Consider the following 22,321-nt stretch of genomic DNA (forward strand, 5'->3'; position numbering starts at 1 on the left):
TTCACTCAGTCAAGGCGTCTGTGGAGCCTCAGAGTGTGACTCAAGCTGTGAAATGTGTGGGCCTCTCACAGATGCTCATTCCCTCTGCAACCCACGGCTCTCTAAGGAGTTGAAGTATTCCAATTGAAACAGGAAGCACTACTATTGGCTACTTCCCAATGACCTTTGACCTCAACTACATTTGAAAAGGAATCTCAGGGAAGTCTTACAACCATGACTGTGAAGCTATTTGAAGCTTTGAACAAAACACTGCGAGGGGTTATTTGGAAGCAGACGGGATTATAAAAGCGGCTCATCTGATGACGAGGACCCACATTCTTGCCGCCACTGCAAATTCTGGTCATGAACAAGCAGAAGTAAGAGAGTGGGCTGGTAATCACAGAAACCCCGCAGCAACAGAAGGAGATTTTAAAAAAAATCCATCCTGCTTAAGTGAATCTCTGTGAAGGTTGATTGATGCTAAATGCCCCTTTGTGTGTCCAATAATGTCATAAATGACAACTCATTACAACTTGGAGTGGATTAAACGATGATGTTATGGCAACCACATGTTGATATTCATTGGTGTGGTCTTATGACGCATCTCAAATAGATTTCACAATATAAAACACACAGTGTAAGCGGGACAGTTGAAGTTTGGGCTGCTGAGAGCCTGTGAAGACTTGACTAGATCACAATCAACATTTACGGAACAGCACCATAATCGAGTAACAGGGGCACTGACCGATAAAACCCAGGTGTTACCGAAAGCCTTCACGGTGACTTGGTTCTCCCCAGCTGCACCTGTTATTCTTCACAGTGTGATGCTGAGCCAGCATAAAAAAATGTGAGGACCCTGAATCTGAAGCAGCTGAATAAAATTCAGCCATATTTAATTTACTCATTGTAAGATTCTTACTGTGACGTGTCCTAATGTTATTGCTATGTGAAGCAGAAATATGGTACAGGTCGGTAACTTTAACGTAAAAGGCAAATCAGTCACCTACTAAACTCCAATGTAAAATCTTTGAGAACTTCCATCCAGAACCAAACACTTCCACTGAGTTATAGCTCCACTTAGTGGTGAACACCATCCGCTACAATCACGTGAAGGCAGATAAATAAACCCCTTGTATCTTTCTGGAACAAATCTAACAATGTAATGTAAATGTAATCATCTCTGCCTGGGGACTGCTCGTGTCATAAAGATGAACCAGATTACATTATTAGTTCGAAAGGTGTAAACATGTATAGAAAACCATAATCAAAATGTTTGGTTTTTCACAATGATTTACGAAGCATGCAGATGTTTTCCTTGAGTAAAAAATAACAGCGTAAACAAGTAAATTTAAAGTACAACTTGGAGATATGTGTATTTCTCTTTAATAATGTTTCGTTTATATACTGTATACTTTAACAACAAATATAGTTAAATATAACATATATAGTTAAATATGCTAAAATGTCGCTGTTTTTACATTAATCTATAACAATAATCCAATGATATATTCTATAATATTCAATTACAACTGTAGTGTAATAAAGATATATTTCCGCATGAATTGTAAACGCTACAGTTCGTACACACACCTGTACCGTGTTAAGCCGATGTTTGCTAGACGTTGAACTCGGATCTTTCCGTGAACCCGAAGCGGATGCGAAGTGTAAACTCGTTCCACAACTGTATCGGAGCTTCGCCATTGGTTAGAAGGGTCCAACCGCTGGGGACGAGGGATGAGTGGTGGGGGCGGGGGCGATCTCTTCAATGGTGGCCGTTACCCCATTTACACTTTAATAGAGAGCAGTGACGGCCACCCGAACAGCGCGGGCCCCACGCCTCATGTTTACAACGCGTAACGGTTCCAGGTAGGGGAGGAGGAGCGCATTCGTCGTTTTCTTGAATCGCCGGGGGAGGCGGGGTGTGCGAGCCGGGATGACACGGTGATGAAAACGAGCGAACGCTTTCACAGGTTGACGATCTGTGGCGACACCAGCAGAAGTAACCGACGCGATTGTTGTGTTTAGGCTACTTGGAGCGACACGGGCTCGGCTTTTTTTAAAGGAGGAATAGGCGGCGCCTGCTAATTCCCGGAAAAAATACAGCTCCTAAACAGAATGAGACATTTTAACGTTCGCAGGTCCGGGTCCATCCGCTAAAGTTGACGCACGGACTTCGGCTACAAGCCGGCGCGTGAAAAAGGGTTCGTCCGTCAGTGCGGGCCGTCCGTCTCCCTCGCACTTTTTTGACAGAGAGCCAATCAAATCTGTTATTCAAATTTGCGCTCTTATGTCAGTGACCTATTTCCCATGCATGTGCGCCGCCTAGAGCCCACAGTAACCTCTTTGACAGACCAGACAGCATGGGGCTCTATGGGTTAGAGGCGCAGCCGTCTAGCGGAGCGTCCCGGCCGGAGGAGACAGCTGCTGACCCCCGGACGGAGCGGCGGGGTGACGGGGCGCCGGGGGAAGAGCCCAGCGTCGCGCAGGAGGACAGCTCCGTGCAGTTGCTCGAGGCCGGCTCCAAACCGGCCCCGTCCCCGGTCACCGACTGCGAGTCGGCCGTCCAGATGGAGGAGCACGGCGGAGGAGGCGCGTTCGTCCCCCCCGAGGGGGGTTTCGGCTGGCTGGTGGTTTTCGCGGCAACTTGGTGCAATGGGTCGATCTTCGGCATTCAAAACTCTTTCGGCATCCTGCACATGATGCTGATGAAGGAGCACGATGACCCGAACGACAAGACGTCTCAGTTCAAAGTGGGTGAGTACCAGAAGACGAGACACCGACTGATGGACAGATGGGCGTTTGTATAGGATTGCATGCGCGGTCGTTTCCACGTGACATCTCCTCGGGTGACGCCGGCTTCCACGGTAGTATGTATGTATGCGTCCATGCCCCTTATAGAAACATGGCTCTTCTCAGAGTTCAAGTGGGTTCACTGTGCCCTCAAAGTGGCACACGAAGCACATAGTGTTACATTGTTATTACATAACGTGCCTGGCTAGTACATCTGTAGTCCACATGTGGTTTTGGTTCAGTTAAGTGTTTCTGCAGTTTAAAGAATGCTCCTTGCACCTTGTTCGAGTTGGTCATCCACATGTTTTCTTGGAGGGCACCATCGCTGATGATCATTAACAGGCATTTGGACAGAGCAGGTCTCTCCTTGCTCTCCATTCATCAACATCATTGTTATTTCAACTTAAAATGGCTCTTTTCACAGCCATGTTACAGAAATGCACCTCAGCCTTTTCAATTACTCGAAAAGTGACCCGGCAAACTTTTCAAACTTGCAAAAGATTTCGCGCAGAATCTGTGCCCCCTTCCCTAAATATTACACAGAATGTCACTTACCCCATGTTTAATCTATTAATACATTACTTGTATGGGGTTTATGGTCAGAGGGTTAGAGGGCGCCAAGAGAGGTGGCATGTGACAAAAATCCAATGTTAGACACAGCCAAATATAGTATATAAGCAAAAAGATCCTGTGATCATTTTTTTCACGGAATTTGTATTTATATTTTTCACAGTTAAGCTGTCATGGTGACATGGTGTACATGACCATAATATGGCCAATGTTCAACCTTCAGTCTCCCGCCACATATCAATTTGAACCATTCACTGCTGAATGTTCCGGCGTTGCCAAACTATAACTATGGCACAGCCATATAATGTAGCAGACACATATTAATATGTAAATCACTTATGTTACTTTCAAGGTCTCCGTGCAGAGGAACCTGAAAACAAAGATTTCCCAACCTATAAAAATGCTTCGTTTTAGACTGTAAGTGAAGTTTTTCAGGAGGGGAAGCATCATGTAACGTGAGTATGTATTTTCTTAACTTCCACTCAAAATCCACCACCCTCAGCGAAGGTTAAGGTCGGGATGTTGGAAGGGATTACAGACTGTTCCCTGAAAACCTTTCATCAACATGAAAACAGCTACTGAAGAAAACAACGCATTAAGTGAGAACCAAAAGACTCTAGCATGTTCAGTCTCATTTATGCACAGGTTTATTTATCAAATGACATTTGTAACCTTGTTATCTCTAATCTAATGTAAAGGAAATGACTGTGTGTGGGGGGCTTTTTTCGACAAGGCCTCACATTACTTTCTGGTCTTGCGTAATAGAAATGTATGTAGTAAAGTATGTCTTGCATTCAACAGAGGGTATTTGCTGTAAAGGTATTACTAGTCAGCTTTTGCCCCTTTTTTGGGGCCGTTCCTTGGATTTGATTCGTGGTGTGTGGGAGGATTAAGCTTGTGCTGACCTCTCCCATCTGCAATAGAGGAAAACACAGGAGAACAGCGTAGTGACAATAGCCACAGTTGTAAAAACTTCTTTTGAACCACTGTCCAGTCTGAGAGATCAGTAAAAGTAAAATTCTCATGCGTAGCGCATCATAAAGCAATTTCAAAAGCGGCGCACCACGGCGCCATGAGGAGAGACGGAACGGAACGATTGAGATATGATTACCATTAAGTCTTTATGCCAAGCTCAATTACACTCTGTATTTGTTAAGCGTTGAGGGGTAAACAGGAGATTTTCAAAATAGCTTATAAGTATCAATGTGGGGGATCAGATCAGCTTTTTTTCCCAAGTACAAGATGCTAATGAAGTAGAAGGTTATTAGTTGCAGATGTTGGTGTTTTACTCAATGATTACAGTATGGCACTGTAAGAGCTTTCATTTCTGATGTTGCAGCATGTACAAAATAGCTTGCAGGTGAAGGTGACGTGTGGTCCATGACGGTGGAGCCACGTGCTCAAGAGACTAATGTTGCACGTTGTACCGGTACTCGAAAGGTACCGCGGTACCCTTGCGTTGAAAACGCTACGATTTTGAATATTTTTAGTACCGGTACTTAGTAATAGGACTACTATTTATTATTTTCTTTGGTCTCAAAAGAGGAAATGTCCGGGTAAAAGAGGACGTCTGCTTTGTCTTGTGTTGCATTTGCTGATGTTTGACTGTTAGGAAAGTTGTTGTCCTTCTAGCCAACACAGCTACAGGGCTGCCACCTCTCACGGTTCCCCCGTGTGACACATGCTTTTGCATGTTTTCACACGCACTCACGCCACACATCCATTGTCTCACGATAAAAAAACAATCCGCGCTGGTTCATCTCCAACCTCGCCCACATTAAATGGTCTCATCTGTGCCGCTATATACGCTGCACGTAGCGTTCAAAGAAGCCGACGCAAGAGCACTTAATACTTGCATCAATGTCCAAGCGTGTTATAACCAGCTTGCTAACATCGTTAACGAGGTGTCTTGCTAGCAGCCAAACTTAGTGAAACCTCGCTTTCTTGTGCGTGGGAAATGAGGTCAGAATGCACACAAAATTGTACCAAATAATACACACTCGTTTTTGAATAAAGGGGGGAAATTTAATTATGTGTCCATCTTTAATTTACCCACCCCACATCGCTTTATTTTTTTTTTCACTTCAAAGACACATCTGTAAAATGATATAATTCAAACTTACGGAAATAACTATGTAGTCAAATCGTCAGATACGGACAATAGGCCTACATAGCCGTGTATAATCAATGCTATGATTTTACTATGTCGTTTTCATTAATATCTTACTGTGAGCTAATACGAATATGAATGCCATTTGTTAAGTGTTCAAAAAGTTGGGCAGGACCAAGCTGGTAAAAAGGGAACCTTACAGATGTTTTATTTATTACTATCATAGATAAATATTCCAGTATCTTATTTGTGGTATCGTATCAAAAGTATCGGGTATTGTAATATTTTGGCAGGGATAGTATCAAAGTCATAATTTCGGTATCGTGACAACCCTACAAAAGACTTAAGAAAAGGTCGCACGGCGGCGTCTCTGCTGCGGCAGAGTTTGCAAAAACGGGCAATGGGAGTGAGGCGGCAAAGAAAGGGGCTGAGGGAACAAGTGATTCCTCTTTTTAATAACACTTGAAATGATTTCCTATCTTTATATGCCTCTAATGAAAAACCGATCATGCGGACATTGCATGAAGAGAGTCCTATGTCGTAGTCCTATTTGGGTCTTAAAGCAGAGGCCAAAGAAGAGGAGTTGTTTGCCTCCAGTTAAGTGAACAGACTATAGACCTTACTGACAGCAGCATTTGGCCGTTAATGGAGTTTTCCATTAAGAGCTACAAAAGACACTGATGACACTTAAGAAACCTTTTTAACAACAGCTGTGGTAACTACGTTGCTACACTCTCTCTAATTAGAAAACATTCACCCTCAATCTGGGAATGCAAAGAAAAAACATTTGGAGGACTTAGTATTGAAATAAATTCCACAAACAGGCTTTGATTCAAGCTGCAGATGAAACAGTTAACCAGTTTGATCACAGGTTGGCAGATCAGGAAGCAGTGGGGCATTTCTGGGATTCCAAAAGAGAAGGTGAACGAGTTTGGCTGGGATTAGAGTCTCCTAAAACTTCACGTACTCAGGGACATGACGCATGACACATCCGCAAGGCTTTTCCGTTAGTGAGGCTAGCAATTAAACAACTTCAACGCTGGTATGCAGAACAACAGGAAGGTCGCCCAAATGTAGACCGTTGGAAGTGCGTTATTGTCTCACAGAAGGGGAGTTCAAATGGTAGACAGAGCACGGCAACCGCAACTCTGTAAGTGAATCGGTAAATGTGGAGAGGGAGTCAACGAGTGAGCGGGGAGAGTCGGGCACAGCTGATGAGGGGAGGGGGAACAGGTGTGTGGACGGGTGGGGCAGTTAGGTGATGAGGAGGAAGAGGTACCCAGGCATCTGGTAGGAGGATGAGAAGCGACAGTCGTTTGAACTGGGGGTGCTAGAAAAAGTGTGTGTGACACCTTTGTGGACCGCGGGTGACTTGTTTGAAGACAGCTGGTCCCCTGAAGGACTTGTCCACTTGTCATGCAATGCTCCTCCATTTTCAGCCTGACCTTCTTCCTGGTAATTCCTAGTAGGAATATGAGCAGATGAGTATGAGCCGATGGTAAGAATTAAGCAAACTTTCAGTTCGCTAACCCTGCCAACCGTTCCATCAGAATTCACCATTTTATAGCTCCCATTTTCTACAGACTTTGTCTAGTGAACACTCTCCAACAAAAACATTTTTGGTTCAATCCAATTTTCTTCAACTTAAATCATCATACAGGATGTTTCCCATATTCCCATGATACTGTTTAGCTTCTTTTAGTGTCTGTGTTTTTCAGTGGAAGGGACCATGTGCGTCACACATTAACATCTCGCCCAGCTTGCCAAAGACATTAAACGTGGCCGTGAGGAAGTGGGCTTGTACCTCAGACAATCCGTTACAGTTCTCAAAAACATGTAGGACAATAGTTTCTTGAATGTGTGGCAAAGACTATTTTGAGCACATACATTGTTTGGTTGGTGAAATATTTGTTTCTAGAGGTAGTGTAATCCGAAAGAAGGCATCAGGACAGTGATGTGTTTTTTATGGCTTTACCACTGTGGTTGGGAAATAAGGTTTCGCTCCATTTACAATGTTGATTCAGTGAAATATTTTACAAGAATATAATCCTATAGAATATGTTTATATAAAATACAAGACATCCTATTTCCATTAAACTAATAGTAAGAGACCTAGAAGTACGCTCACTCAAAGGGGGAAGATCTAGTGAGTTCAGAGCAATAGTACAAGCACCTACAAAGAATTTTGACAATATACTACGTAGAATTATCTGCACGGTATTCAGATTCAAACGGTATACCGGTATACTATCTCCTTGCGGTATGAAATTCTCTCATACCGTTTATACCGGTGTTACGCCATAACAACTGAAGTTGCTCTTTGGCAGGCGGCAGATTTTATTTTTCCATGTCAGCACCTGGCGGTCGGAGCTAGTTGTCTTACGTGTGTTGAGAGTGAGTCATGGTTATAATTTTATAGCAACAATGAATAACCCACGCTGACCGGCATGTTGGGTACAGCTCACAACAAGAAGTAACTAACGTTAACTCTGTTGCTACATGAAAACACGGAAAAGAGCGATACAGGAGGAACAACCAGAGACCAGAGATGCATCAACACAACTTGTGCCCAAGAGAGGAGCCGTGTCTGTTTGGAGGGTTTTTGATTTTGATAAATTCGACGTAAGATCAGAAAACAATTTATTGCAAAGTTTGTCGAGCCTCTGGTGGCAACACTAGCAGCCAAAACAAGCTAAGGAGCTAACACGCAACCAAGCTAACTCGCCGGCAAGTTGGCCAGCAAGCTGTTCGGGTAGGCTGTTTGCAGCCACAACAGGCCAACACGCTAACGAGCTAATGAGCTAACGAGCTAACGAGCTAAGTTGCCGGCCAGGAGCAAGTTGGCCAGCGAGCAGCGAACAGCTGTCCAGGTCTCCGGTCGTTTTCGGGGGCCAATAAATTAATGTGTTTACTTAAAAAAGTAATACCGTGATATACCGCGATACCGTCTGAATGTTTGTTAATACTGTGATATGGATTTTTGGCCATACCGTGCAGCCCTACTACTAAGTAGAGATTTTTCATTTCAAATTTCATCCTTGTCCTAACATAAGAACACAATGGATACTTGTTATTGTTGTTATTGTACTCTACCTGCAAGTTGACAAGTGCAACCTTTTGTGAATTTAATCCATAATCCAACACACGCACATGCACACATCCACACGCACACACCCACGCACACATCTTTTCATTTGACTTCAATCTCCATGGCTGTGTCCTGTTTCTTTTCTTTGGAGCACCTAATCGTCTGTAATGAGCACAGTCCATTCACAGACCTTCAGCCTGCGCTGGGGCGGAGTAAAATGGGTGCTGAGAGGGGGTGTTAGTCGGAAAAGAGCGGGGGAGAGTGGGGGAATGACTTTGAATGAATTTTTTAGCCTGTGATTGAAGGTCCTTATATGTATTCATGTGTACACAGTAACCGTGAGGGCACTTTATAACAGCGACCCCCATCATCTTCTCCACAGGGGTTCAGTCAAGAAAGCATGTGGATGTAGGCTTGAATGAAGTAATTGCTTGATTTCAACATGTCAATCTCACATACTTGGCCTCAACAATATGATGTATGTTCTCTATTCTTTCTAGTATTTCCTAATCGCTATACACTGTCATGTTGTGATCAGTCTCCTGTGATAATATAGTCGATAAGCAAAGTGACACGATTAGTTAAATCCTTGATTATTTAGTCTTCAAACTAAACCGTTTTACACAACGTCTTCAATAGGCCTACCCTGAGTGAAATGCAGTGTATTTTGTAAATTTGTATTGATGTTAACTTTTATGGGTGTGTTCCTCCTTACTCTCAGCCCCCATCTCTCTTTACGGGAGAGCGTAAAATGCCCTATCGTACAATCCAATCAATCATCCATTATTATTTGATTTTGTAAGTTCTGTTTATTATGATAAGCCAAGTTATACATTACACTTTTACACATTTTACATTTTCTCCCCCCCCACCCACACACACACTTTAATTTCTACCCCCAAATCTCCCCCCAACACAAAACAAATTGCACGGCCTCATTTGCCAAAAAGCACATTACAGTAAAGGTAGCTAAAGTATACACAAAGTATTAAATACGGTGTAGGAGGTTAGTACAGACACCCAGAAAAAACAGAAATCATTAACCTTATGGGTCCAGTCTTCGTTTTATCAAAGTATTGTATGATCAAGCCCCAAGTGGATTTGAATTTCTCCAACTTTAAAAAGAACACCAGGTCCACATGGAGGAGTTGGGAGGGCTACATGACTTCCAGTCCAATAGGATTCTCCTTCGTGCCAAGAGAGTCGAAAACGCAATTATGGTTTTGTGTTTTTTCAAAGTTAAAGTTGTGGTCTTCATTTCCCTGAACACCAAAGATGCACATCAAAGCACCGGGCTCAAGGTTAAGATGAAGGGACTAATCATCCATTATTTACCCATAACTGAACTTTAGTGACAGATGGAGAGAATAGTTATTCAAGACTAGTGACCAGACTTTCCAATCCACTGTAATGTATTTATGAGAACTTTCTGGGATAAACTGCGAAGCGAGTACACAAGATACAGGACGTCGAGATGGGAGACATCACAGTGGGGCGGTGGAAAATGGGTGAGAGAGTTTCCAACCCTGGGATCCTTTCAGACAAACCATCTTGACATGAGCCAATTGACAATCAACAGAAATGGGTTGAGCTGTCTTGAGTGACATCATTATTGAGAAATATGATAAGAAGGAGAAAAAAGGGGGAAGGCAAAAGTGATCCTAGAAACAGCGGCTTGGGGGGACAGGTACGCATGTTTCTGTCCTGGTACCAGAGGCAACGCAAACTAAACCTGATCTGGTTCTGTCAGCTGTATGAGGTTAGGGCATTTTTTCTGGCAATTCAGTTATAGAGCTTTGTATTGTACATTTGTCATTTATTTTGAAGGTTTCTGTTGTATTTCTGACATATGGTATGTGTCTTTGTACACACAGTTTAGACTTTTCCCACGAGCCAAATCCACCACTGTAGGAATCGGTTGATGACTTTTCCGAGCCTTCATTAAACCAAAAGTATCCCCTTACATTCATGCTTATATTGTGTCATCTACATAGTACCTTTCATTACTGGAGAGCCAAATATTTGCCCCTCGGTGCAAATATGGTGCAACACACGTGTGCTGTTCGCCGCTCGCTGGCCGACCCGTGTTAGCGCGTTAGCTAGTTAGCGTGTTAGCTTGTTGTTGCTGCTAGTGTTCATGTAGCAACAGAGTTACTTCTTGTTGTGAGCTGTACCCAGCATGCAGAATCAGTTATAACCATGACTCACTCTCAACACACGTAAGACAAGTAGATCCGAGCAATGCGTGATCCTTAATGACTCTAAACTACGCCGCCTGCCAAATACCAACGTCAGGGTGTTATGGGTAACACTGCTATGAACGATTCGTGAGAACTTCAATCTCATACCGGTGTACCAGTTCAACCGGTGTACTGCCCAGCCCTAGTTCAGTGTACTTAAAACGGCTGTTATCAATATTTTCATATTAATGTTGTCGGAGGAAATGACTTGTCGTGAGAAACCAACAGAAAATTGAGTGCCAACTCGAAAGGTCTCCTCGGCTATACAGAACATTTAGCGTCTAACATCTCTTGGTTTTGGTCTTATGACTTGTGACTTTACTTTGATTTATTCTTACTACATGTAGCAGCTAAAAAGATAGGTCCAAACTGTGTTGCCTCTGAATCTGTGTGGCGGTAAGGTCGTTCTAAAAAGCTTATAGTAGTTTGAAGCACATCGAGTCTAATACTAAGAATGCTTATTAGCGCTCTAAATCAGTAGTACGATATGGTGCAATTGTAATGCTAAGGGGCTTATGGGAAGCCAAATCCAAATTCAAGTGCTAATTGGAACTCATGCAACTTTGTCATTGAGTTCTGTCTTAATGGTATCAATTGTATGGTGTTTCACTTAAAATGGTTTGGGAGTACAATAAGAGGGACCACTTGAAATTCAATATAGCTGACCTACTTTACTGTTGCACCATACTAAACATACAAATGCACTGCAAATATTTGCTGTATGCCTTAAGTTGTGATGTGAAATGATTTTTCTCAAAGTGTTTCCTTTGTGAATATCTCTGCCCAAGGTTTACCTTTAAATATTTTGCCGGGAAAAGCACAACATTTTCAAGCTAAGTACACGCTAAATACGTGAATTTCCCCGTCCATTTGGATGAACAAACTATAGGAAGACTTGGGAGCAGTCCACCCTTAAGCTACACAACATTTGTAGTGAGTACTGTGTAGCTGCAGATCTGTTTGTATAGTACACACATCTTAGGTCATCCAACATATCAAAGACTGAGGTTGTATAGTGTTGCAGAGCTCATGATTCAAACTCTGTGTGTAAATAGGTAAATCAGTCCTTCCACCTGTTTGCCGTGCTCTCTGGTCTCACTGAGCTGTTGGTTCAGTGTGGCTTACATCCCAGACAGCCTGGTAGACATTAATGCTACCTTTGCTCCCCGGGAGACTGGACCTAGACACTTGTTTGTTTGCACTTCAGGGTACACGCGTCTCTTCTGGATCACTCTGGTCTGTTATGTTTTAACAGATCTATCCACCATGATCCACCATTTGATCTGCTTAGTCACCTGGAGAAATCTAACAGAGTGTGTCGGATGGTGCAAGTGAGGACACAATAAAGAGCACGGTTACATGAATTCATAAAAATAGATCAGATAATAATAAATGTCTCGGAGAAAGAGAGATATAGAGAGAAATTTTCATGAAAACAATTTATATACAAAGGCCTTTATTACTTCAAAGCTACCGTAAATGATATTTTGATGAAATGACTACGAGGCAATGGGAGCACATGATTCAACATGAATTACCTTCGTCGGTGGCCTCCAGAGAGACCGCAGGTGGCACGTTGTTTTATACAATGACTTCAATATGCAAAGGATGTATTTAACATTCTCATTCTTCTACTATAACAACTTGTACGTCCTGTTCTCAAGTGGGGCGCTTTTGATACTACATTTGTGTGACTCTATGAATAGTTTATAATAAAGCTGCTCAGAAGAAAACTCTCCAACGGCATATGATCAAATGAGCCAAGCAGAAAAGGGTGAAAATTAATTAATGAATTTTACAATGTCGGTTTTAGTACATGGTGTGGTTTCCTATATACCAATGACACATTGATTTACAGCACACATTTCATTGTGAACTTGAGGCTTGTTTGATGTGACGACGGGTACTAGACTGTTTCTAATTTGTTATCAGTGACAGCCTACAACCTACAGGGAATCCACATGTTTGTGACAATGACTCCTCTCTCCTCCCCAGCATGGGTCGGGTCCCTGGCCATGGGCATGATCTTCTTCTGTTCACCTGTGGTCAGCATGTTCACAGACCGCTTCGGCTGTAGGAAGACGGGCGTCAGCGGGGCACTGGTGGCTTTTATAGGGCTGCTCAGCACATCCTTTGCAAAGTAAGCTACTGTACATACTGTACATATGAGTGAAGACACCTGTCCTAGCCCCACTCTGCGCCCGTGATGTACTTGGGACCAAAGCATTTGTGTTGCTGAAAAATAATTACTCTTGAGATGTTTCAAATGTGTCATAATGGCCGTGCAGTTAGTCATAAGAAGCATCAAAGATGCTTTTTTATAATTTAGTATAGGATATTGACACTTTATCTCAGAGACACACATTCTATACTCACTTATACAGCTGCGCAGAGTGAGAGAGAGATATGTGAAGATAGATACAACAACGGAAATAAACCTATACTTCCAATTCCACAGAGGCCTTTTTTTGGAAAACCTTGGATGTTTTATTACCTACAAAAATGTAAAAAGAGCAGTAGCTGATTTATGTTCCCGCTCTCCTCCCATGCATGCAAGGCATTGTTCTTTGGCCGATGCATGTGCATTGAATCTAATTTCATTTTTTGAATTCTTCAAATCTTTTGTCTGGGTGTCTTTTTCTGCTCCAGTAATGGATGTAAGGTAATCAAACATCTGCAGTGTTTGGGGTACCTGGCGAATAAGATTTTCTTTACAGTGCGTCGCTGCCCGCTGTCTGTGAGCTCCACAAACACTACTTGCGGCTCTGTGGAAGCTTATATTGTGAATTAATACCAATGTAGTCATCAAGCCAATAAGATTTGATTAAATATTTATTTGTTCAGTCCAGTGTCACAAATCGTCCACAAGGGGCTTTGCATTCTGCATGACGTACAGCGCCTCCTTTGTCCTTTGACACCCCCCCCCACCCCCCCGTTTGTCTTCCATTGCAGATCCCTGAGCCTTCGCTATTTCACTTATGGCATCCTGTTTGGCTGTGGCTCCTCCTTCGCTTTCCAGCCCTCATTGGTCATCCTCGGACACTACTTCCGCCAGCGCCTTGGCCTGGCCAACGGCGTGGTGACTGCGGGTGCCAGCCTCTTCTCCATGGGCCTCCCGATTCTCCTCAACAAGGTGGTGGAACCTCTGGGCCTCAGTACGACCTTCCAAATTCTCAGCCTCTTCATGTTGGCCCAGGCCCTGCTAGCGCTGATGTTCAAACCTTTACTGCCTGCTGGAGGAGGCATGGGACCCCCAGGCATGGGTCCCGGCCCCGCCGAACCCCAAACCCAGCCAGGAGCCACTGCTCAGGAGGGGACCAGGTGGAGCAGGGTTCTGGGGGGCGTCAGGAAGTACTTCAACCTGCGTGTGTTCCACATCTTGACATACCGAGTGTGGGCGTTCGGAGTAGCAACAGCTGTTCTGGGGTACTTTGTGCCGTACGTCCATCTGGTGAGAACAATAACGGGGAATGCTTGTATTTCAATAATAAGTGTTTACGTTGTTTCTCGTTCCCTGCTGGGGCTCAGCCTCCCAGCTGCTATCAATCTCACACACACACACACATGCACACACATGCGCACATATGCACACACATAGCCTTTTCCATTGACTACATGGTAAAGGAGCATTTCTGATATTTCTACAAAACCTTTTTAGTAATAAATACATCTACAAAATGTGTAAAAAACACATTTATTTGGGCTCCAAAAAACTTAAATTAGATTTTTTGAGGATTTTCTAGAACCCTTCGTCAAAGCTTAATTTCAGAGTATATTTTAAAACCTGTATATGAACTGTGGCTCACTTTGGTGTGAAATAGTGGGAAAGGGAAGGAAGAGGACTAAGCGTAAAGCCGCAGCGTCTAGCTGCGAGGTCGATCTCGCGCTATCCAGATGTCGGATGTTCCAGCTCCGACCTCCCTCCGTCAGGTCTGTTGTTTCAGGCCGGGCCCAGATGTAAACACAGCCCCGGTCTTTGTATTGGCTCCACCACCTCAGGAAACCTCTCCTGTATGGCCTCTCCGTATCCCTAAACATGCCTATCCTATGGCCATTGATGAACGTAGAGCCCTCAAAGCAGAGCAAATATTTCACAAGATCAGGAAAGACTTCAGAGGGCGGTCTAATGTTTTGGATCTTATCTAAGGGGGTCAGCGCTGAGAGGGTGGGAGGGTTTGACCTATATGCGTTGGGTCTTCCTGTTCCGTTGCTCTAAAGGTCTGTGGATGGAGACATTTTGTTGGGGTTATGAATAAACAATTCCTCCACACAATCATTTGCTGGGTTAATTGACTTCTTAAGCTGGAAGTCAATTAACTTATGGGTACACAAATACACATTTAACCATCGAGCACGCAGACAAAGCTCACGCGGCAGTCTGTCTGTTTTTTCTTTCTGTGTCATAGATGAATTTCGTGAGGGAGCAGTTCAAGGGGACCCAGAAGGAATGGGTGCTACTTGTGTGCATAGGAGCCTCATCTGGGGTGGGACGCCTTGCTTTTGGGAAAATTGGAGACCTCATTCCTGGCCTTCAAAAAATCTACATGCAGGTGAGGAAATATTTGAGGGCATAACATGGGTCATCTTCCCCGGAGCAACGAGCAAGTGAAGATTAGCCAAAAACAAAGAGGAAGCTACCAAGTCTGCAACACCGACAGCTTGTCCCTTAAGGCCTCCCTCTATGCCACAGCCCCAAAAACACAATTCTGCAAAAGCAAAATAGCAAAAGATAAACATGACTGTCGCCGATTCGCACATACTTACAGTACCAGAATACAAATAAGCCGTTGAGTTGCCATAAGAATCACCCAGCTAGGAAGTAGCAGGGATGATTCATTCTGGGAGAAATGGAAGCACAGCAGACGAGAGCAGAGTTGAATAGAAACCAGATTTGTGATTTTGTCCCCCCTTCCTGGCCGCCAAGCCAGTAGACCCTTAACTCTCAGAACTGTTCATATTTTTAAACATTAAAGTCTGTTCAGAAGCAGATAAAAGATGTTTGAACTCTCAGCTAGCAAATCATGGCATCTTTACCGCATTGTTTTCCGTCTTAAATAGTTTATTACCAAGTCCTAATAGTAGCTGGAGTGTGTACTCTGCCCTTGCAGTTACAAAATGTTCACAATGCAGTCAAAAGGCCCGGGGAAATGTTCTGAATGTACAAGCACAACAAAGATAAAAAACATGAGTCATTTGTACAGTATGACTCCCCCCCCACAGCCATTCCATTTTGAGAGATACATAGAGGGAAATAAAGCTGGTTACCGTGTCTCTTTCAGGTGGTGTCCTTCATGGCACTGGGCTTGATGTCCATACTGATCCCTCAGTGCCTGGCGTTCGAGGGGCTGGTGGTCGTGTGCGTGGTCTTGGGCCTGTGTGATGGCTGCTTCCTCACCATGATGGCTCCCATAGCCTTCGAGCTGGTCGGGCCCATGCAGGCCTCGCAGGCTATAGGATACCTACTTGGCCTTATGTCTCTTCCCATGACTGCGGGTCCACCCATTGCTGGTGAGGGGAAAAACATGGCACTGATTCATGCAGCTCAATCACGCATTAGTGCGTACGGATTTGATTTCTTGCCCTGTCTTCAGGCAGTAGGAGAGCACAGCAAGCTTATTAATGTCATCCGAGGAAAGCTGACTGTAGGAAGAAAAGGGAGAGTAAGACAAATGCAAGGCAAGGCAGACCATACAAAATTGATTTGTTGTGAATGTAGTGAGGTTTGGGTCTCTATGGATTTATCTTCAGGGGGAAGAAAGCCAAAATCAGATCTCTGTACTAAACTCCCCTTATGTCTCCTCCCCCTCCTCCCTGGCTCCACTTCTCTCTGAAAACGCCGGTGTACTGAATTGCACCGAAGTGCACTGGGGGCAGACCCTTAAAATGTTGACTGAGTCATCTCTGCGCTCTCTCGTGCCAACGTCCGATCCCACACATCCCCGGGTTGTTTTTCTCACAAAACACTCAGCGGCCCTTTTTGTGGCCTCAGCTCCCTTTAAACAAAGGTTGAACGGTTTGACATTTTTTCTTCCAGAACAAATATTTAGACTTTAGACTAAACGTACAATAATGGCTTATGACAAACCGCCAAAGTGTCCCACGTAGATTAAAAAAACTGACATTAACACTGTAATATTCACTTTTACATTAAAAGATTTACATAGAGAAGAAAGGCAGCAACATCCTCAAAAGCATAGATTACAGGCAAGAATGCAACTGCACGCCCCTCCCGCTGCTCTCACGTCACTCAGCAGTAGATTAAACATTTGGTGCCGTATGTTGGACTTCTTCACCTTGCTTTGTTGCTGTCGGTGCAGTTTGTAAGTATAGAATGTGGACATACAATCTGTAGACAGGGGGAGGTTTTATTGCTCAATATAACCATGGTGCATTCTCCTTGTTGACTTCCAACGGGACTATTGTGGTCTTTTCTTGTGTCGCCACTTATACTAATCTCAACTAATTAGACTGGCTATTGCATCAATAAGCCACATCTACGGCACTATATTCAGCACAGGGGATGTGTTGGTTTATTGACACGATGGAGTAAACCACAAGAGGCCAGCAGAAACAGGATTTCTATCATGATGGTGCTAACATGTCTCGCCGCCCCCTGCCGTGCAGGTCTCTTACATGATTACTTTGGGAACTACACGGTTGCCTTCTCCCTGGCCGGGGTGCCCCCCATAGTGGGAGGCGTTGTGCTGTTCTTCGTGCCTCTGATACACCGCAGGCTGCAAGCAACAGCGTCATCGGAAGAGACCTCCACCACCACCACCCACATGCTACCCACTGCGGGGGAGCCCAAGAGCTGCTCCAATGGAAACATCCTGCCCGGCTACACCGACGTGGAGACCCACATCTGAGTCGCACTGTACAAAGGTTCCTTATACATACACACAGCAAGCATGGATACATGTTTTGTGTACATAGTTCTTCTACTTATATCTTACTCTGCTTTCGCTTTTACTTGGCAGGGATGCAGCCCACCAGCACCTTTTCTCATCGTTAGATTCCCCGCCTTTCGACCACGGACTTCCTGTCGTCTGACATTTTACCCTCTCACCCTCCTGGACTCTCACGGGCTGTTTGTTTTTTTTATGTGGAGAGAAATCGAAAAGGGCGCTCCGGCCACTAGCTGCTGAGAGGACAAAAGAAGGCACAGCGTAGGATCATGGGAAGGAATGAAGGAGGATAAGCACAACACAGTCTCAAAATCGGATCGTTTAATCTGTGGGGACTCTGTAGTAACACGTACCTCCAAGAGGAAAGAAATGAAGACTGTCTTTTTTGAAGCTCTAAAATCACATTGCTTTGTTTCCAGATTCCATATAAACACACTGTAAAGATAACAAAAATTAGGGTAGAAATTCATACTTTCTTTATAGAGTTCCTCATGCATCTGCTTTTTCCTTTCAACACAATACATTTGAATTAAGTTTGATTAGCCAAACCACGATCTCCTCTTTAGGGATTTGCTTTATTATATACCACTGTGACAGCTACAAGAGAAAACCATCCATGTGTTGTCAATGTCTTGGGTTGTAACGGACAATCATTCGAAGGGATCCGCCCTGAGTCGCAATCAACTCAGCTCAACCGCACACTGTAATCACACGCAGGGTCCAACATACTTCAGCAGCTACTCCACCAGCCGGCCTGCAGGGGACACAGATGTGTGGTTGTGGCAGTGGATCGGTCCCACTGATCCGTGTGCCACGAACCCTCGTTGGAGGTTTTGTCACAGTGTGGATTTAGGTCAGGGACTTTTCTGCTTGTGGCAGGTTATTTTATGCAATCAGAAGGGGAGGAGTCGGGAGGTCTGTGCATCTGCCCCCGGATTTCATGGAACGCTATCGTTGATGCAAGGTCTTTACAGCCTTAACACTCAACAGGTTTTTTTAATTTTTTTAATTCTACAGTTATTATTGGCCTTTAAAAGTTGAATCAGGGCACTGGACAAATCTGCATAAACTGTGTTTTTTATGGCTTTGAAAAAGTTTTCACAGTAGTTTGTTGTAGCGGGAAGAGACGGAGTGATGCAGTCGTAGCTGTTGGTTTGATCAGATTTCTATCCACTTTAGATTTGTATCATTTTAATCAGAATCTGTGTGTAGATCTGCACTTGAAAGCAGCTGTTACCTTTCAAACCTGAGGGGGCTACTGGGATTAAAGCTGCACAACGGCCTGAGCCCTCGTCAGGCCTTTTTACAGATAATCTCATTCGTTTGCTGATTGTTTAGCTTTGTGTCATGAGGGCGTCACTCACTGTGTTGGCAGTATTGGAAAAAAAGGTCACAGCCTCACTGAGATATTCTATATTAATTCTGTTTCCTAAACGTTTGGACGACTTACCTCTGCACTCTTAGATTACAAGTTCTTTTGAACGATCGTTTTTAACAAACATGTGAAGTACAGCTGCTGTTCTAGTTACAATGTGGGTATATTCATAACTGAGTGGCAGAGAGGGAAACTGGTAAGGAAGGAAATGCCCCGGTGTTATGTTGGTAGGCTTATCCTTTCTGATAATTCCCTTCTCTGTGGTCACTGCCGGTTCTCAGTGGGCTCCTGTGTTACAACACGTTTGAGCCTAAAAGCTGCACAAACCTCATTGCCGCGTACCTCAGTTATCAAACAATCCTCAGCAATCCAATGAACAAGTTCCTTATTACTTTATAATTCACTCTTCTGTGTTGTGTTTCTTTTGTTGTTGATGTAGAGTCAGGTTTCAGAGCCAGAAAGCTGTCAAACGCCTGTTTTCAATAACCACGGCTTCCTCCGAATCCGTGTCTGTTTAGCGACCACCGAGCTGTGGAAATGTCAAGCTTCCATTCCCTTTAATCCTTTAAGTTGGTGCAAAAACCCATGTAGAGATTGTTCCTTACAGTTTAAGTCTGCCTTTACGTCCTCTGTATCGTTGTTCTTGACCCTCACTATTCCTGCTCTCTCTCACTTCTACCTCCACATTATCATCTCATCTTTATCACGACTTAATTTCTCTGTCTGAAGAAATGCACTTATATAAATGTCTAATATCCTGAACGTAAGTCAAAGAGACACTAAACCGTAAGCAGTGGAGAACCATGTAATGGTTGAAGTTTGGAAGTAAAAGCACTTGGGCCTCTAGTTTGACTGAGGTAGTGTCACATTTAGTAGCAGACAAAAATAAATGGTAGTGGTTATTCTTAACCGTCTCACTGCTTTAATTGTCTACTTACCAGAGATGTAAGCTAACTAGTATTATACCTCCTTTGAGGTTTTAGGTTCATCAGCCTTTTTTTGCCGATCAAATGATATAAATGTTAAATATGAAGCTCCTAATAACAGTGTTTAATTAAAACGTAAGACACCTCCTACTTTTACTGGCTAATTTTAGTGTTTTATTTAACCTAATCTCTATGCTGCTGCCTAATCAATTGTGATTCACTGATATTTATTTAATTTCACTTATTACATTTTTGTGTTATAAAGATCGCAACGGTCACATTTTCTTCAGGAAATTGCAAAATTCCATAAATCATCCATAAATAACTCCAAACCCAATTAGGTCCAATTGAATAGCATTCTCCAACGATGTAAACAATTTTTACAGAAATATGTTGGAGGCAAGAATTTGATGAACCACTTCATATTTTAACTTGAAATTCTGTTACTTCTCCACTAACGCTTTAAAGTACTGGCGTCGAACTAGAGACCTGTTCCACTAAAGGCCATTAAAAATGAATACGTCTCTGGTGGCCATATTTAAGGACTTCAGCCTTTCAGTTACCTGCTAAAAGCTGATTGTGTTTCCCTGCACAATATATATATCTCTCTTAACACTAAATATAATTGTTTATTTGTGTTTTTGAATTATATTTTTCACACCAAATTCCTTTGTGTCATGTCATCACCTTGTTAGTTAGCAGTTTAACATGATTTAACCAACCCGACGACTAGAAGCAGGACATTTGATCAGGGTTTCTAGATTTAAGATTATAAAGTGAATTTTCCAGATCTTAACTTGACTTTTGATTCATTAGTTTTCTTGTTTTCATTAAGCTATTGTAAATTTTCCATCTTTTGTTAGTGGCCTCCTTTCTTAATTTGACCCGAGTCAGCAGACTCACCCATTTTTTCAGAACTTTTTCAGAACTGCCGATATGCTCCTTGTTCTGCACAGATTGTTAGACATGTGTACTTTATACTGTACACGTTTGTAATGGTTTTGATTAACCATCAACTTTTTTTTTAATTTGGTTAGTAACTACTGAAAACCGTTGTTTGATCTGTACAGATTTTAGATTATATATAAAAAAGTAGATGAATGATACAGTACATCTGGATGGTTGCACAGCGTGTTTGGCTTTCTAGTGTTTTTGTCTGTGCAGCGTTGCTAGGCTCAAGTCCATCTCCTGTGATCGCTTCACTCTCTTGTCGTCATGTTGAACTCCAAACAATGAATTGTATCTCCTTTAGGACCAGCTAAACCTGCAGTAGAGCCCTTTACCTAAACCATAAATTGTTACTTAATTTTTTTAATCATCTTCATTGGACTTGCCCTTTCTCTCCTGTGTTGTTGACTTCTAGTTTTCCTTCTGGTGCTTGCTCATGGTATGCAGGTCACAGGACAGGGAGGCACACACGCTTTGGTCTCTTTCAAGGTCGGTGAACAAGAATCCAAATGTGTCATGTCAAATTATTCTAAGGCTTAAGTTAATTTTGCCTGTTGCTATCTAGCAGCAAAGTATCAGTCAGTCACCAGGCAGCACAACCAGGCCTCTCAGTCTCACCTCAGTAGATGTTCCTCTTGGACCTCTTATACTGCAACTTACAACCACCAGTCAACAATTTTATTTTATTTTTATTGCTTTTGACCTGAATAACATCTTTACGTGCTCCATTGGTTCTAGAAAGCTTGTTAGCTATAAATACCCTTAAGTATTTCTGCATGGTGCCATGGCAACACTTGGCAACACACCTTCTCACAGCGTTACATGATCAAATCAGAAAACTAACTATCTTAACTGTTTCCTTCTCTAAACCTGCAGTTAAACCTCAGTTACCTCTCTTCACTTCTTAAAGCTCCCCCTGTCCTCGCTTCATAAGCTATAACTTTTTATATGAATACAAATGTCTGTTTCAGTCATTTTACAAAATGTTCAAACAAGGCAAGTGAGGCCACAAGTTCTGGTGTTAAATCATGCTGCTAGAAAAATTAAGGTAATTTTATGGGTGTTTTTTTATAAAGTAATTCTGAATCTGTTTCAAAGGAGGTCCATTTTTCTATTAAACCAACAATAAAGATGTAATATGAAAGAAACTCCTGCTGTCATTGCCAGTCACTCTTTTGTTGACGGTGTGCTTTCAGTCCTCAACTGTTCCACTTCCACCCTGCAGGTAATTATGTTGGAGATTAACTTCAGAATGCTCTGAATGCATCAAGACACTGAACGAGTCTTCAATCGTGTGCTTCTTGTCACCATGGCAACGTGGCTGAGTTTATCAAGGCAATAAGTCCTCCCTTGACTCCCCATTCCCGAAAAAACCTCAGTATCTCAGGGG

At 43.1% G+C, this 22,321-nt stretch overlaps 1 protein-coding gene across 1 annotated transcript; it reads left to right on the plus strand.

Moving 5' to 3' along the window:
* The first annotated feature begins 1,684 nt into the window (after positions 1-1,684).
* On the plus strand, positions 1,685-21,842 carry slc16a2 (solute carrier family 16 member 2). Its single transcript, XM_037462399.2, has 7 exons — positions 1,685-2,733; positions 12,773-12,917; positions 13,730-14,228; positions 15,184-15,327; positions 16,057-16,285; positions 17,402-17,659; positions 17,755-21,842. The coding sequence occupies exons 1-6, from the start codon at positions 2,340-2,342 to the stop codon at positions 17,641-17,643; spliced, it is 1,653 nt and encodes a 550-aa protein (XP_037318296.1). The 5' UTR covers positions 1,685-2,339; the 3' UTR covers positions 17,644-17,659; positions 17,755-21,842.
* Positions 21,843-22,321: the final 479 nt, after the last annotated feature.

This window comes from Pungitius pungitius, chromosome 2, assembly GCF_949316345.1.
Source record: "Pungitius pungitius chromosome 2, fPunPun2.1, whole genome shotgun sequence".
In the NCBI taxonomy this organism is placed as follows: domain Eukaryota; kingdom Metazoa; phylum Chordata; class Actinopteri; order Perciformes; family Gasterosteidae; genus Pungitius; species Pungitius pungitius.